Source organism: Coregonus clupeaformis, unplaced genomic scaffold (assembly GCF_020615455.1).
Source record: "Coregonus clupeaformis isolate EN_2021a unplaced genomic scaffold, ASM2061545v1 scaf0251, whole genome shotgun sequence".
NCBI classification, from domain to species: domain Eukaryota; kingdom Metazoa; phylum Chordata; class Actinopteri; order Salmoniformes; family Salmonidae; genus Coregonus; species Coregonus clupeaformis.
The window spans coordinates 67,501-85,000 of NW_025533706.1; the positions used below are offsets into that span (position 1 = coordinate 67,501).

The 17,500-nt window shown below is 46.3% G+C and overlaps 1 protein-coding gene and 1 long non-coding RNA gene across 4 annotated transcripts in view; one reads left to right on the plus strand and one right to left on the minus strand.

Annotated features, from left to right (window-relative positions):
• The window catches only part of rbm26 (RNA binding motif protein 26), a gene marked incomplete at its 5' end in the record, with an annotated part of 55,213 nt that extends 52,231 nt beyond the window's left edge, over nucleotides 1-2,982 (plus strand). The window contains 2 exons of the mRNA XM_045214409.1: nucleotides 607-720; nucleotides 1,507-2,982. Of these exons, the coding sequence (XP_045070344.1) occupies nucleotides 607-720; nucleotides 1,507-1,596 (204 nt within the window). The remainder of the gene's footprint in view (nucleotides 1-606; nucleotides 721-1,506) is intronic.
• A 107-nt stretch (nucleotides 2,983-3,089) lies between these two features.
• On the minus strand, nucleotides 3,090-5,439 carry LOC121564987. 3 transcript variants are annotated; one of them, XR_006658467.1, is made up of 3 exons: nucleotides 4,752-5,439; nucleotides 4,564-4,707; nucleotides 3,090-4,519 (listed from the first exon to the last, which is right to left on the minus strand). It is a non-coding gene; the product is annotated as an uncharacterized LOC121564987 (long non-coding RNA). The 3 variants fall into 3 exon arrangements; XR_006658466.1 differs by having other exon boundaries at nucleotides 3,090-3,887; nucleotides 4,126-4,707; XR_006658465.1 differs by having other exon boundaries at nucleotides 3,090-4,025; nucleotides 4,076-4,707.
• Between the last annotated feature and the right edge of the window lie 12,061 nt (nucleotides 5,440-17,500).

Here is a 17,500-nt window from a genome sequence, read left to right on the forward strand (position 1 = left end):
TGGACATTGAACCCAGTGATACACCACTGGACATTGAACCCAGTGATACACCACTGGACATTGAACCCAGTGATACACCATTGAACCCAGTGATACCCCGCTGGACATTGAACCCAGTGATACACCACTGGACATTGAACCCAGTGATACACCATTGAACCCAGTGATACACCACTGGACATTGAACCCAGTGATACACCACTGGACATTGAACCCAGTGATACCCCGCTGGACATTGAACCCAGTGATACACCACTGGACATTGAACCCAGTGATACACCATTGAACCCAGTGATACACCACTGGACATTGAACCCAGTGATACACCATTGAACCCAGTGATACACCATTGAACCCAGTGATACACCACTGGACATTGAACCCAGTGATACACCATTGAACCCAGTGATACCCCGCTGGACATTGAACCCGGTGATACACCACTGGACATTGAACCCAGTGATACACCATTGAACCCAGTCATCCTTTACCTTGTCCTCACGTCTTCCTCACTCTTTCTCTCCCTTCCTCTCCTCTCCTACTTGTCTGCTGTGTTCCCTCTCTCTCTCTCTCTCCATCCCTCCTTCCTTTCCCTCCGTCCCGTAGGCGGCGGTGCACGGTGTTCGTCTGAACAGCAGCGAGTTGCGTCTGTCCTGGCACAAGCCTGCCGTCTCCCTGACCTCCCAGGAGCCTGACGAGCAGGAGGCAGATCATGACGAGGTGAAGGGGGGTGTTGTTTTGACAGTTACGGAGTAATGGATGTTAATGCTAATGGTTGTAGAAGTGTTTGGAGAATGAGTGTGTTGGGCACAGCGATTCACAGGTAAGGCTTTCTCAAAGGCCACACTCATCCAATGAAAAATGAGACAATGGGAGGCAGAAATGTAAGGTGGTTTGTTTCTCTATTAGCTTGATGCCTCACTAAATGATTCTGCTGCTCTGTCGTTCACTACGTACTTTAGTCTGAGACTGCCGTCGTCCAAGTCCTTTTGTGGTGACGAGGCGCGCAGGAGAAGTTGTTCAAGACCTAAGTCATCAGCGATTTGGATCATCTCTAACCGATCAGAGTATCAAAGCCAATAAAAACATGTCAAATCGCTTTACCAACGTGTGTGTTCTGGCTCTGGTCCAACCCATCGGTTTCTGGAACGGTCAGACGGTCCCGAATGTGTTGGCATTCGTTGAAGGGTACTCAGATCCAGACTCATTGAGGAGAAGAGGGCGGCAGGTAGCGTAGAGGTTAAGAGCGTTTGCTGGTTCAAATCCCTGAGCCGACTAGGTGAAAAATCTGCCGGCGTGCCCTTGAGCAAGGCACTTAACCCTAATTGTTCCTGTAAGTCGCTCTGGATAAGAGCATCTGCTAAAATGACTAAAATGTAATGAAACTAACATCCGTGGGCGTAGCGTTTGGCCAGATCAATGAGTTTGGATAGCCAGGGAATATCTTTCTACCTTTTTTCATTCATTATGAAAGTGTTTGTCTCACCCTGTCTTGTCCCTTTGTAGTTCCAGGAAGAGTCGCTGATTGATGATGCGTTGCTACAGGACGACGATGAGGAGGATGATGACAACGAGCCCCGCCCCTGGCGCAGATGAAGACGGCCCTGATTGGACGAAACGCTAACGCAACTTTTTATTGCTTTGCAGTTTCTGATTGGCTGTCTGTTTTTGAAACTTCTAGGTGCATTTCACTATGGTTAGAACCTAAACAGCTAATTCATTCTGTTGTACTGATTCAATAGATCACTAGACAAAGTACTGTTGGAGGTTCATGGAAATACTGTTTTTTTTTTTTCTTCCTGCTTTTCATTTGTACAAATAGTTTGATAACATTTAAGATGGTACAGTTTATTTTTGCTTATTGGGTAGAAATGATCTGATACCAGATGACTTTAGAAAAATGGCATTGACCGATCAGATCAAATGATGCCATAAGAGCATTGTGTTGAACGCTGTGCAATGTTTAAAAGTGAGAACCGCAGAAGGGCGAAGTTACTAAATGATGTGTTGACTGTGTGATATTAAGGTTGCTTCTTGTGTAAATATTTTATGTCTGGATTTTAATGATTTGTATGACAGCTTTGCTTCTCGATTCTTCCTTGGATTTATTTTTGAAATGTCAAAAAAAAAATAAAGACTAGAAATGGTCCCCCCCAAAAACAATCAGCTGCAAAAAAACAAACAGAAAAAAAACATTGGAGAATCCTGCAGCTGTGATGGCATTGATGAAATAAACAAAACCAGCTGGAAAAAAAACATCCCCACAAAAAAGCTGACAAAATAAAGACCATTAAAAAATAAACGTTTTCACAAAAAGAGCAAATTTCCATATGGTTTTCCATTTTCCATAAAAAATGGTAAAGAGATGAAAACAATTTTCCATGTCCACACTTGGTGAGGCTCGGTGTCAGTAAGATGGTATCTCTTGGTATGGTGTCTCGGTAACGGTAAGTTCTGTTTATCTCTTGGTATGGTATCTCAGTAACGGTAAGTTCTGTTTATCTCTTGGTATGGTATCTCGGTAACGGTAAGTTCTGTTTATCTCTTGGTATGGTATCTCGGTAACGGTACGTTCTGTTTATCTCTTGGTATGGTATCTCGGTAACGGTAAGTTCTGTTTATCAACAGGACATATTGTCTCTTAGACCTGGGACCAGAGGACAACAGGACATATTGTCTCTTAGACCTGGGACCAGAGGACAACAGGACATAATGTCTCTTAGACCTGGGACCAGAGGACAACAGGACATATTGCCTCTTAGATCTGGGACCAGAGGACAACAGGACATAATGTCTCTTAGACCTGGGACCAGAGGACAACAGGACATAATGTATCTTAGATCTGGGACCAGAGGACAACCTGACCTGATAGACACTTCCTCTTCTGATCAACAATACATTTTGGATTTTACTTTTGAAATGTTCATGCCATGATTTGTAATAATGGTGATCATTTGTAATAAATGATGTGTGTGTGTATAATACATGTTTCCTATGTCTTGGTCTCTTCTCTGAGTAATGATAACATTTCAATGGATGTCTGTATTGGAGGTCCTGTGGCAGTTATAATGTGTCTATAACGTGTTGTTTAGCCTGTACCTCTACCTGTCCTGCTGTGAAGGACTTATAACGTGTTGTTTAGCCTGTACCTCTACCTGTCCTGCTGTGAAGGACTTATAACGTGTTGTTTAGCCTGTACCTCTACCTGTCCTGCTGTGAAGGACTTATAACGTGTTGTTTAGCCTGTACCTCTACCTGTCCTGCTGTGAAGGACTTATAACGTGTTGTTTAGCCTGTACCTCTACCTGTCCTGCTGTGAAGGACTTATAACGTGTTGTTTAGCCTGTACCTCTACCTGTCCTGCTGTGAAGGACTTATAACGTGTTGTTTAGCCTGTACCTCTACCTGTCCTGCTGTGAAGGACTTATAACGTGTTGTTTAGCCTGTACCTCTACCTGTCCTGCTGTGAAGGACTTATAACGTGTTGTTTAGCCTGTACCTGTCCTGCTGTGAAGGACTTATAACGTGTTGTTTAGCCTGTACCTCTACCTGTCCTGCAGTGAAGGACTTATAACGTGTTGTTTAGCCTGTACCTCTACCTGTCCTGCTGTGAAGGACTTATAACGTGTTGTTTAGCCTGTACCTGTCCTGCTGTGAAGGACTTATAACGTGTTGTTTAGCCTGTACCTCTACCTGTCCTGCAGTGAAGGACTTATAACGTGTTGTTTAGCCTGTACCTCCACCTGTCCTGCTGTGAAGGACTTATAACGTGTTGTTTAGCCTGTACCTCTACCTGTCCTGCTGTGAAGGACTTATAACGTGTTGTTTAGCCTGTACCTCTACCTGTCCTGCTGTGAAGGACTTATAACGTGTTGTTTAGCCTGTACCTGTCCTGCTGTGAAGAACTTATAACATGTTGTTTAGCCTGTACCTCTACCTGTCCTGCTGTGAAGGACTTATAATGTGTTGTTTAGCCTGTACCTGTCCTGCTGTGAAGGACTTATAACGTGTTGTTTAGCCTGTACCTCTACCTGTCCTGCTGTGAAGGACTTATAACGTGTTGTTCAGCCTGTACCTCTACCTGTCCTGCTGTGAAGGACTTATAACGTGTTGTTTAGCCTGTACCTCTACCTGTCCTGCTGTGAAGGACTTATAACGTGTTGTTCAGCCTGTACCTCTACCTGTCCTGCTGTGAAGGACTTATAACGTGTTGTTTAGCCTGTACCTCTACTGCTGTGAAGGACTTATAACGTGTTGTTTAGCCTGTACCTCTACCTGTCCTGCTGTGAAGGACTTATAACGTGTTGTTTAGCCTGTACCTGTCCTGCTGTGAAGGACTTATAACGTGTTGTTTAGCCTGTACCTCCACCTGTCCTGCTGTGAAGGACTTATAACGTGTTGTTTAGCCCGTACCTCTACCTGTCCTGCTGTGAAGGACTTATAACGTGTTGTTTAGCCTGTACCTCTACCTGTCCTGCTGTGAAGGACTTATAACGTGTTGTTTAGCCTGTACCTCTACCTGTCCTGCTGTGAAGGACTTATAACGTGTTGTTTAGCCTGTACCTGTCCTGCTGTGAAGGACTTATAACGTGTTGTTTAGCCTGTACCTCTACCTGTCCTGCTGTGAAGGACTTATAACGTGTTGTTTAGCCTGTACCTGTCCTGCTGTGAAGGACTTATAACGTGTTGTTTAGCCTGTACCTCTACCTGTCCTGCTGTGAAGGACTTATAACGTGTTGTTCAGCCTGTACCTGTCCTGCTGTGAAGGACTTATAACGTGTTGTTTAGCCTGTACCTGTCCTGCTGTGAAGGACTTATAACGTGTTGTTTAGCCTGTACCTCTACCTGTCCTGCTGTGAAGGACTTATAACGTGTTGTTCAGCCTGTACCTGTCCTGCTGTGAAGGACTTATAACGTGTTGTTTAGCCTGTACCTCTACCTGTCCTGCTGTGAAGGACTTATAACGTGTTGTTTAGCCTGTACCTCTACCTGTCCTGCTGTGAAGGACTTATAACGTGTTGTTCAGCCTGTACCTCTACCTGTCCTGCTGTGAAGGACTTATAACGTGTTGTTTAGCCTGTACCTCTACCTGTCCTGCTGTGAAGGACTTATAACGTGTTGTTTAGCCTGTACCTGTCCTGCTGTGAAGGACTTATAACGTGTTGTTTAGCCTGTACCTCTACCTGTCCTGCTGTGAAGGACTTATAACGTGTTGTTTAGCCTGTACCTCCACCACCTGTCCTGCTGTGAAGGACTTATAACGTGTTGTTTAGCCTGTACCTCTACCTGTCCTGCTGTGAAGGACTTATAACGTGTTGTTTAGCCTGTACCTGTCCTGCTGTGAAGGACTTATAACGTGTTGTTTAGCCTGTACCTGTCCTGCTGTGAAGGACTTATAACGTGTTGTTCAGCCTGTACACCTGAAGTGCCTTCAGAAAGTATTCATACCCCTTGACTTATTCCACATTTTGTTATAGCCTGATATCAGAATTGATTAAATAAATAAAAAATCTCACCCATCTGCACATAATATCCCATAATGAAAAAGTGAAAAATATGTTTTTAGATTTTTGAAAAAACATGTATTGAAAATGAAATACAGAAATATCTAATTTACGTAAGTATTTACACCCCTTGAGTCAATACATGTTAGAATCGCCTTTGGCAGCGATTTAAAGCTGTGAGTCTTTCTGGGTAAGTCTCTAAGAGCTTTACACACCTGGATTTTATTCTTTTCAAAATTCTTCAAGATCTATCAAATTGGTTGTTGATCGTTGCTAGACAAACTTTTTCAGGTCTTGCCTTAATAGATTTTCAAGTAGATTTAGGTCAACTGATTGGAACATTCATTGTCGTCTTGGTAAGCAACTCCAGTGTCGATTTGGCCTTGTGTTTTAGGTTATTGTCCTGCTGAAAGGTTACAGGCATATCCATAACATGGGGCGGCAGGTAGCTTAGTGGTTAAGAGCGTTGTGCCAGTAACCGAAAGGTCGCTGGTTCTAATCCCCGAGCCGACTAGGTGAAAAATCTGTCGATGTGCCCTTGAGCAAGGCACTTAACCCTAATTGCTCATGTAAGTCGCTCTGGATAAGAGCGTCTGCTAAATGATTAAAATGTAAAATGTAATGCAGCCAACACTATGCTTGAAAACATGAAGAGTGGTACTCCGTGATGCGTTGTATTGGATTTGCCCCAAACATAACACTTTTATTCAGGACAAAAAGTTAATTTCTTTGCCACATTTGTAGCAGTATTAAGTATGTAAGCAGTGTGTTTGTTGCATGTTTTGGAATATTTTTATTCTGTAAAGGTTTCCTTCTTTTCATATTTACATTTAAGTCATTTAGCAGACGCTCTAATCCAGAGCGGTTTACAAATTGGTGCATTCAATTTAGGATAGCCAGTGGGACAACCACATCTTGATCACAGTAAGTACACTTCTTCAAACAAGCAGCTGTGAGCAAAGTCAGTGCAATCAGGGACAACTACATCTCGATCACAACAAGTACATTTCTTTAAACAAGTCAGTGCTAGCAGGTGAAATGTCAGGTGTTAGTTTACACAAAAGACAGTGGTAGTAAAGGGGGGGTAGAAGGATTACTATTATACTATTCCAGGTATTCCTTAAAGAGGTAGGGTTTCAAGTGTCTCCGGAAGGTGGTCAGTGACTCCGCTGTCCTGGCGTCGTGAGGGAGTTTGTTCCACCATTGGGGTGCCAGAGCAGCGAATAGCTTTGACTGGGCTGAGCGGGAACTGTGCATCCGTAGAGGTAGGGGGGCTAGCAGGCCAGAGGTGGATGAACGTAGTGCCCTCGTTTGGGTGTAGGGTCTGATCAGAGCCTGAAGGTAAGGAGGTGCCGTTCCCCTCACAGCTCCGTAGGCAAGCACCATGGTTTTGTAGGTAGTAGATGCGAGCTTCAACTGGAAGCCAGTGGAGTGTCCAGAGGAGCGGGGTGACGTGAGAGAACTTGGGAAGGTTGAACACCAGACGGGCTGCGGCATTCTGGATGAGTTGTAGGGGTTTAATGGCACAGGCAGGGAGCCCAGCCAACAGCGAGTTGCAGTAATCCAGACGGGAGATGACAAGTGCCTGGATTAGGACCTGTGCCGCTTTCTGTGTAAGGTAGGGTCGTACTCTGCGAATGTTGTAGAGCATGAACCTGCAGTGAGCAGCGCCGGAGATGCCCAACTCGGAGAGGGTGGAGAGGAGGATCTGATGGTCCACAGTATCAAAGGCAGCAGACCGGTCTAGAAGGACAAGAGCAGAGGAGAGAGAGTTAGCTTTAGCAGTGCAGAGAGCCTCCATGACACAGAGAAGAGCAGTCTCAGTTGAATGACCGGTCTTGAAACCTGACTGGTTAGGATAAAGTAGGTCATTCTGACATTTCGGTTAGTAATGTGGAGTAACTACAATGTTGATCCATCCTCAGTTTTCTCCTATCACAACCATTAAACTCTGTTTTAAAGTCACCATTGGCTACATGGTGAAATCCCTGAGCGGTTTCCTTCCTCTCCGGCAACTGAGTTTGGAAGGACGCCTGTATCTAGTGACTGGGTTTATTGGTACACCATCCAAAGTATAATGAATAACTTCACCATGCTCAAAGGGATATTCAATGTCAGATTTTTCTACCAATAGGTGCCCTTCTTTGTGAGGCATTGGACAACCTCCCTGGTCTTTGTGGTTGAATCTGTGTTTGAAATTCACTGCTGGACTGAGGGACCTTGCAGATATTGGTATGTGGGGTACAGTGACGAGGTAGTCATTCAAAAAATCATGTTAAACACTATTATTGCACATAGAGTGAGTCCATGCAACTTATGTGACTTGATAAGCACATTTTTACTCCTGAACTTATTTAGACTTGCTATATTATAACAAATTGGTTGAATACTTATTGACTCAAGACATTTCAGCTTATAATTTTGTATTACATTTGTAAAAATTAATATTTTTTTTTAAATCCACTTTGACATTAAAGGGTATTGTCTGTAGGCCAGTAACAAAAACATCTCAATTCAACCCATTTTTAGTACTTTCTGAAGGCGCTGTACCTGTCCTGCCGTGAAGGACTTATAACAGGGGTTGCTTGGCCTGAACATCTACCTGTCCTGCTGTTAAGGAGAGTCCCACCTGTCTGCTCCTAGCAGCCTCTGTCCCATCTCATTTGCATAAGAGCGGACAAATAACCCAATCAGGGAGCAGTGGCCGTCTGATGTTGCCTCTCCTCTCCGGTGCCTGTCATGGTCGCACGGGGTAATGATGAGAAATGAGATTTGCTCATGCACCTATTTTCTGTTACCGTTTATCAGGTAGCCCTTTCTCTCGCTCTCTCTCGCTCTCTGTAGATTGCATTGTAACACCCGTCTATCTCCCAGCGTGGGACCCTTAAACAGGCCCCCTCCCTCGCCATGTTCCACCTCCCTCTGAACCCTCATTTACCCCCTAACGCTTTGCTCACGCACACACACACACACACACACACACACACACACACACACACACACACACACACACACACACACACACACAGGCCTCAGCCCAGTTCCCTCAGTCTAACATTCCAATCCTGTAGGGTTCTAAACATTCCAGTCCTGTAGGGTTCTAAACGTTCCAGTCCTGTAGGGTTCTAAACGTTCCAGTCCTGTAGGGTTCTAAACATTCCAGTCCTGTAGGGTTCTAAACGTTCCAGTCCTGTAGGGTTCTAAACGTTCCAGTCCTGTAGGGTTCTAAACGTTCCAGTCCTGTAGGGTTCTAAACGTTCCAGTCCTGTAGGGTTCTAAACGTTCCAGTCCTGTAGGGTTCTAAACATTCCAGTCCTGTAGGGTTCTAAACATTCCAGTCCTGTAGGGTTCTAAACATTCCAGTCCTGTAGGGTTCTAAATGTTCCAGTCCTGTAGGGTTCTAAACATTCCAGTCCTGTAGGGTTCTAAATGTTCCAGTCCTGTAGGGTTCTAAACGTTCCAGTCCTGTAGGGTTCTAAACATTCCAGTCCTGTAGGGTTCTAAATGTTCCAGTCCTGTAGGTTTATAAACATGTAAATGTCCTCCATTGATCAGCCCTACAGCAGAGAATGGCTACTGTTACCATGGAGGAGCAGCCTCATTGGCCTACTGTTACCATGGAGGAGCAGCCTCATTGGCCTACTGTTACCATGGAGGAGCAGCCTCATTGGCCTACTGTTACTATGGAGGAGCAGCCTCATTGGCCTACTGTTACCATGGAGGAGCAGCCTCATTGGCCTACTGTTACCATGGAGGAGCAGCCTCATTGGCCACTGTTACTATGGAGGAGCAGCCTCATTGGCCTACTGTTACTATGGAGGAGCAGCCTCATTGGCCTACTGTTACCATGGAGGAGCAGCCTCATTGGCCACTGTTACTATGGAGGAGCAGCCTCATTGGCCTACTGTTACTATGGAGGAGCAGCCTCATTGGCCTACTGTTACCATGGAGGAGCAGCCATAGTCAAATCAGGCATCACACTTTACACTGGGCTATAGAGTCACATCAGACATCACACTTTACACTGGGCTATAGAGTCAGCATCAGACATCACACTTTACACTGGGCAGTAGAGTCCATCAGGCATCACACTTTACACTGGGCTATAGAGTCACATCAGACATCACACTTTACACTGGGCTATAGAGTCACATCAGACATCACACTTTACACTGGGCTATAGAGTCACATCAGACATCACACTTTACACTGGGCCATAGAGTCACATCAGACATCACACTTTACACTGGGCCGTAGAGTCACATCAGACTTTACACTGGGCCATAGAGTCACATCAGACATCACACTTTACACTGGGCTATAGAGTCACATCAGGCATCACACTTTACACTGGGCCATAGAGTCACATCAGACATCACACTTTACACTGGGCCGTAGAGTCACATCAGACTTTACACTGGGCCATAGAGTCACATCAGACATCACACTTTACACTGGGCTATAGAGTCACATCAGGCATCACACTTTACACTGGGCCGTAGAGTCACATCAGACTTTACACTGGGCCATAGAGTCACATCAGACATCACACTTTACACTGGGCTAAGAGCACATCAGGCATCACACTTTACACTGGGCCGTAGAGTCACATCAGACTTTACACTGGGCCAAGAGTCACATCAGACTTTACACTGGGCCAGAGTCACATCAGACATCACACTTTACACTGGGCTATAGAGTCACATCAGGCATCACACTTTACACTGGGCCGTGAGTCACATCAGACATCACACTTTACACTGGGCCGTAGAGTCACATCAGACATCACACTTTACACTGGGCTATAGAGTCACATCAGACATCACACTTTCCACTGGGCCATAGAGTCACATCAGTCATCACACTTTACACTGGGCCATAGAGCATCAGACTTTACACTGGGCCGTAGAGTCACATCAGACATCACACTTTACACTGGGCCGTAGAGTCACATCAGACATCACACTTTCCAATGTATTTATTCAGTCATTGGAATAGCAGCATCACTGGCCTACATTTCACAAGACTGGATTTTTTTTTTGCACATCAATTAATGAATTGCATCCTGTTGTTTTGTAGAAAGAGGAAGTGAAAACGACATAAAGAATGTCTCTGCCACTGATGTCATGAGGAAGGAGAGGACAGTGTGATGTGGGGTAGGGGAGACACAGACTGCCTCATTCTCTAACCTCCTGCCAGTTGTTAGAAAAGCAAAGCTGTTAATATTTTATGTGATCACGGTCCTCCATAAGCAAATTTCAGGAGGCCCCAGCAAGTTGAGCCAAAACATGATTAATTTAGTGTTTATACTCCCGACATCCTTTAACAAGCCAACCCCCTCAAGCCACACACACACACACACACACACACACACACACACACACACACACACACAGCCTCGGCCCCGCAGCAGAGCAGACACAGTTTGAGACGGGAGCGGTGGCCCTAAATCATCAACGCTCCGTTGGCCTCTGTTCTGCTGCCAGAATCATGCGGGGGTCGGGGGTGGGGGGGACGGGACATATTTTTCACATAATACAACAGTGTTCATTAGGAATTAGTGTCTGTGTGAGGATTAGTTTCCCTGTCAGCCCACCAGTCAACAGCAGGGATATGAGAAACCGCTGTAATTGTTGAGCCATCGGAGCCAAAATGACCTCTTTTTTTTTTTTTTGTGTGTCTTAATGCGGTTCAAAACTCTCCGTCAATCTCTGCATGGAAGCTGACAGGAGGGAGTTTACAAAGACCTGCTACTGGGTCTATTGGGCACAGTCACTGGGAGCAGGGAAACAACATGAAGACGTCACATCCTGTGTGTGTCCTGGCCCTGGCCACCAGACCATAATGCATGTCCTTCTGTCTGTCGCCACAGCGTCATCAGCACCACCCAAAATTCAATAGGCCTCATCATTCCTCCACATGAATCCTTTAGCACCGGAACGACCTTACGGTACCTTAAAGGGGCAATCTGGGATTGGTACATCCATTTTTGTTATTTTGTTTGAATCTCAGATTTGCCCTTTTTTAATAATGACATCCACAATGATGTATTAGTTATTGACGTAGATGGTTCGAATGCTTTGCTTAAATGAATAGTATGTAATGTTTCATATTATGGAGGACAAACTATGATATTAGTCTGGCCGAACACTGGAGGGCGCTGTGGTGCAATCTACCCTGTATTTTCCCCCCTGTTACTAATGGAGACAGACAGCCAACAGACCTTACAGACCATAATGAATCTAATGCAATGGATTTAAAAACTATTTTGATGACTGTTTCCCAGGCAGAAATGTCTGCGAGCAGCCTCAACTGGTGTGACCTGGAGAAACATGCACTGACCCCAGAGAGATGGAGGCCTGTTGTCCTGTCAAGGAAGTCACTGTTTCCCTTGTAGCAGACATTACTTCCCCCCTTGTCTGTTATCTGTTTTCCATCTCAGTCTCTTCTACTGTCAGTCCATCTGTCTGGTGGCCAACTGGGCTGAACTACAATACTGTTCCTAGTCACAATGCCACCATTTTAAAAACAAGTTTTTATTTCCATCTCTGTCCATTGTAGCAGACATTACTCCCCCTTGTCTGTTATCTGTTCTCCATCAGTCTCTTCCCCTCTCTCCATCCATCCCTCTGTTCTCCATCAGTCTCTTCCCCTCTCTCCATCCATCCCTCTGTTCTCCATCAGTCTCTTCCCCTCTCTCCATCCATCCCTCTGTTCTCCATCAGTCTCTTCCCCTCTCTCCATCCATCCCTCTGTTCTCCATCAGTCTCTTCCCCTCTCTCCATCCATCCCTCTGTTCTCCATCAGTCTCTTCCCCTCTCTCCATCCATCCCTCTGTTCTCCATCAGTCTCTTCCCCTCTCTCCATCCATCCCTCTGTTCTCCATCAGTCTCTTCCCCTCTCTCCATCCATCCCTCTGTTCTCCATCAGTCTCTTCCCCTCTCTCCATCCATCCCTCTGTTCTCCATCAGTCTCTTCCCCTCCATCCATCCATCCCTCTGTTCTCCATCAGTCTCTTCCCCTCTCTCCATCCATCCCTCTGTTCTCCATCAGTCTCTTCCCCTCTCTCCATCCATCCCTCTGTTCTCCATCAGTCTCTTCCCCTCTCTCCATCCATCCCTCTGTTCTCCATCAGTCTCTTCCCCTCTCTCCATCCATCCCTCTGTTCTCCATCAGTCTCTTCCCCTCTCTCCATCCATCCCTCTGTTCTCCATCAGTCTCTTCCCCTCTCTCCATCCATCCCTCTGTTCTCCATCAGTCTCTTCCCCTCTCTCCATCCATCCCTCTGTTCTCCATCAGTCTCTTCCCCTCTCTCCATCCATCCCTCTGTTCTCCACCAGTCTCTTCCCCTCTCTCCATCCATCCCTCTGTTCTCCATCAGTCTCTTCCCCTCTCTCCATCCATCCCTCTGTTCTCCATCAGTCTCTTCTCCATCCATCCATCCCTCTGTTCTCCATCAGTCTCTTCCCCTCTCTCCATCCATCCCTCTGTTCTCCATCAGTCTCTTCCCCTCTCTCCATCCATCCCTCTGTTCTCCATCAGTCTCTTCCCCTCTCTCCATCCATCCCTCTGTTCTCCATCAGTCTCTTCCCCTCCATCCATCCATCCCTCTGTTCTCCATCAGTCTCTTCCCCTCTCTCCATCCATCCCTCTGTTCTCCATCAGTCTCTTCCCCTCTCTCCATCCATCCCTCTGTTCTCCATCAGTCTCTTCCCCTCCATCCATCCATCCCTCTGTTCTCCATCAGTCTCTTCCCTCTCTCCATCCATCCATCCCTCTGTTCTCCATCAGTCTCTTCCCCTCTCTCCATCCATCCCTCTGTTCTCCATCAGTCTCTTCCCCTCTCTCCATCCATCCCTCTGTTCTCCATCAGTCTCTTCCCCTCTCTCCATCCATCCCTCTGTTCTCCATCAGTCTCTTCCCCTCTCTCCATCCATCCCTCTGTTCTCCATCAGTCTCTTCCCCTCTCTCCATCCATCCCTCTGTTCTCCATCAGTCTCTTCCCCTCTCTCCATCCATCCCTCTGTTCTCCATCAGTCTCTTCCCCTCTCTCCATCCATCCCTCTGTTCTCCATCAGTCTCTTCCCCTCTCTCCATCCATCCCTCTGTTCTCCACCAGTCTCTTCCCCTCTCTCCATCCATCCCTCTGTTCTCCATCAGTCTCTTCCCCTCTCTCCATCCATCCCTCTGTTCTCCATCAGTCTCTTCCCCTCTCTCCATCCATCCCTCTGTTCTCCATCAGTCTCTTCCCCTCTCTCCATCCATCCCTCTGTTCTCCATCAGTCTCTTCCCCTCTCTCCATCCATCCCTCTGTTCTCCATCAGTCTCTTCCCCTCTCTCCATCCATCCCTCTGTTCTCCATCAGTCTCTTCCCCTCTCTCCATCCATCCCTCTGTTCTCCATCAGTCTCTTCCCCTCTCTCCATCCATCCCTCTGTTCTCCATCAGTCTCTTCCCCTCTCTCCATCCATCCCTCTGTTCTCCATCAGTCTCTTCCCCTCCATCCATCCCTCTGTTCTCCATCAGTCTCTTCCCCTCTCTCCATCCATCCCTCTGTTCTCCATCAGTCTCTTCCCCTCTCTCCATCCATCCCTCTGTTCTCCATCAGTCTCTTCCCCTCTCTCCATCCATCCCTCTGTTCTCCATCAGTCTCTTCCCCTCCATCCATCCATCCCTCTGTTCTCCATCAGTCTCTTCCCCTCTCTCCATCCATCCCTCTGTTCTCCATCAGTCTCTTCCCCTCTCTCCATCCATCCCTCTGTTCTCCATCAGTCTCTTCCCCTCCATCCATCCATCCCTCTGTTCTCCATCAGTCTCTTCCCCTCTCTCCATCCATCCATCCCTCTGTTCTCCATCAGTCTCTTCCCCTCTCTCCATCCATCCCTCTGTTCTCCATCAGTCTCTTCCCGTCTCTCCATCCATCCCTCTGTTCTCCACCAGTCTCTTCCCCTCTATCCATCCATCCCTCTGTTCTCCATCAGTCTCTTCCCCTCTCTCCATCCATCCCTCTGATCTCCATCAGTCTCTTCCCCTCTCTCCATCCATCCCTCTGTTCTCCATCAGTCTCTTCCCCTCTCTCCATCCATCCCTCTGTTCTCCATCAGTCTCTTCCCCTCTCTCCATCCATCCCTCTGTTCTCCATCAGTCTCTTCCCCTCTCTCCATCCATCCCTCTGTTCTCCATCAGTCTCTTCCCCTCTCTCCATCCATCCCTCTGTTCTCCATCAGTCTCTTCCCCTCTCTCCATCCATCCCTCTGTTCTCCATCAGTCTCTTCCCGTCTCTCCATCCATCCCTCTGTTCTCCATCAGTCTCTTCCCCTCTCTCCATCCATCCCTCTGTTCTCCATCAGTCTCTTCCCCTCCATCCATCCCTCTGCCCTCTGGCCTTCCATCTCTGCTACTGTACCTAGCTAAACTAACCACAATGTAATTACTAAACATTACTGTACACTACTCACCTAAGTGTGTGTGTGTGTGTGTGTGTGTGTGTGTGTGTGTGTGTGTGTGACTAATCCCATTGTAATTACTACACTAATCAGATTACTGTACATTCTGACTTCATTTAATATAATCTCCACTTCTCTTTGCTTGGCTTAATCACTCTGATGCTGAACTCTCTTAACTTGTGTGTTTGTGTGTTCTGCTGTGTGTGTGTGTGTTCTGCTGTGTGTGTGTGTGTGTGTGTGTGTGTGTGTGTGTTCTGCTGTGTGTGTTCTGCTTTGTGTGTGTGTGTGTTCTGCTGTGTGTGTGTGTTCTGCTTGTGTGTGTGTGTGTGTGTGTGTGTTCTGCTGTGTGTGTGTGTGTGTGTGTGTGTGTGTGTGTGTGTGTGTGTGTGTGTGTGTTCTGCTGTGTGTGTTCTGCTTTGTGTGTGTGTGTGTGTGTGTGTGTGTTCTGCTGTGTGTGTGTGTGTTCTGCTGTGTGTGTGTGTGTGTGTTCTGCTGTGTGTGTGTGTGTTCTGCTGTGTGTGTGTGTGTGTGTGTGTGTGTTCTGCTGTGTGTGTCCCCGCTGCTCTACCATCAGATAACAGTTATTGATTAGCCAAATGATTTGCGGTACCTCGGTAATCCGATGGAGATTGTGCTGGCTGCTGTAAACAGGTTGTAACTGGGGTTGAAAATGGCCAATTTTAATTATGTGTCAGAGGTCACGTTAAGGCTTGACACTTAACCTCTGACCCCTAGCCAGGAGGCTATAGTACTGATTAGTCAAACCTCAATGTTATTTTTTAGTTGATTTGATTTGTATTAATAGAGGAGAGATACAGTGAGGGAAAAAAGTATTTGATCCCCTGCTGATTTTGTACGTTTGCCCACTGACAAAGAAATGATCAGTCTATAATTTTAATGGTAGGTTTATTTGAACAGTGAGAGACAGATTAACAACAAAAAAAATCCAGAAAACGCATGTAAAACATTTTATAAATTGATTTGCATTTTAATGAGGGAAATAAGTATTTGACCCCCTCTCAATCAGAAAGATTTCTGGCTCCCAGGTGTCTTTTATACAGGGTAATGAGCTGAGATTAGGAGCACACTCTTAAAGGGAGTGCTCCTAATCTCAGCTTGTTACTTGTATAAAAGACACCTGTCCACAGAAGCAATCAATCAATCAGATTCCAAACTCTCCACCATGGCCAAGACCAAAGAGCGCTCCAAGGATGTCAGGGACAAGATTGTAGACCTACACAAGGCTGGAATGGGCTACAAGACCATCGCCAAGCAGCTTGGTGAGAAGGTGACAACAGTTGGTGCGATTATTCGCAAATGGAAGAAACACAAAAGAACTGTCAATCTCCCTCGGCCTGGGGCTCCATGCAAGATCTCACCTCGTGGAGTTGCAATGATCATGAGAACGGTGAGGAATCAGCCCAGAACTACACGGGAGGATCTTGTCAATGATCTCAAGGCAGCTGGGACCATAGTCACCAAGAAAACAATTGGTAACACACTACGCCGTAAAGGACTGAAATCCTGCAGCGCCCGCAAGGTCCCCCCTGCTCAAGAAAGCACATATACAGGCCCGTCTGAAGTTTGCCAATGAACATCTGAATGATTCAGAGGAGAACTGGGTGAAAGTGTTGTGGTCAGATGAGACCAAAATGGAGCTCTTTGGCATCAACTCCACTCACCGTGTTTGGAGGAGGAATGCTGCCTATGACCCCAAGAACACCATCCCCACCGTCAAACATGGAGGTGGAAACATTATGCTTTGGGGGGTGTTTTTTCTGCTAAGGGGACAGGACAACTTCACCGCATCAAAGGGACGATGGACGGGGCCATGTACTGTCAAATCTTGGGTGAGAACCTCCTTCCCTCAGCCAGGGCATTGAAAATGGGTCGTGGATGGGTATTCCAGCATGACAATGACCCAAAACACATGGCCAAGGCAACAAAGGAGTGGCTCAAGAAGAAGCACATTAAGGGGCCTGGAGTGGCCTAGCCAGTCTCCAGACCTTAATCCCATAGAAAATCTGTGGAGGGAGCTGAAGGTTCGAGTTCCCAAACGTCAGCCTCGAAACTTTAATGACTTGGAGAAGATCTGCAAAGAGGAGTCGGACAAAATCCCTCCTGAGATGTGTGCAAACCTGGTGGCCAACTGAAAGAAACGTCTGACCTCTGTGATTGCCAACAAGGGTTTTGCCACCAAGTACTAAGTCATGTTCTGCAGAGGGGTCAAATACTTATTTCCCTCATTAAAAAGCAAATCAATTTATAACATTTTTTACATGCGTGTTTCTGGATTTTTTTGTTGTTATTCCGTCTCTCACTGTTCAAATAAACCTACCATTAAAATTATAGATGGGAGATTAGTGAACTATTATTCTACTGACCTCGTGACCTCTAGCTAATAATAGGTTTATATATGGAGTTTCTACTGACCTCGTGACCTCTAGCTAATAATAGGTTTATATATGGAGTTTCTACTGACCTCGTGACCTCTAGCTAATAATAGGTTTATATATGGAGTTTCTACTGACCTCGTGACCTCTAGCTAATA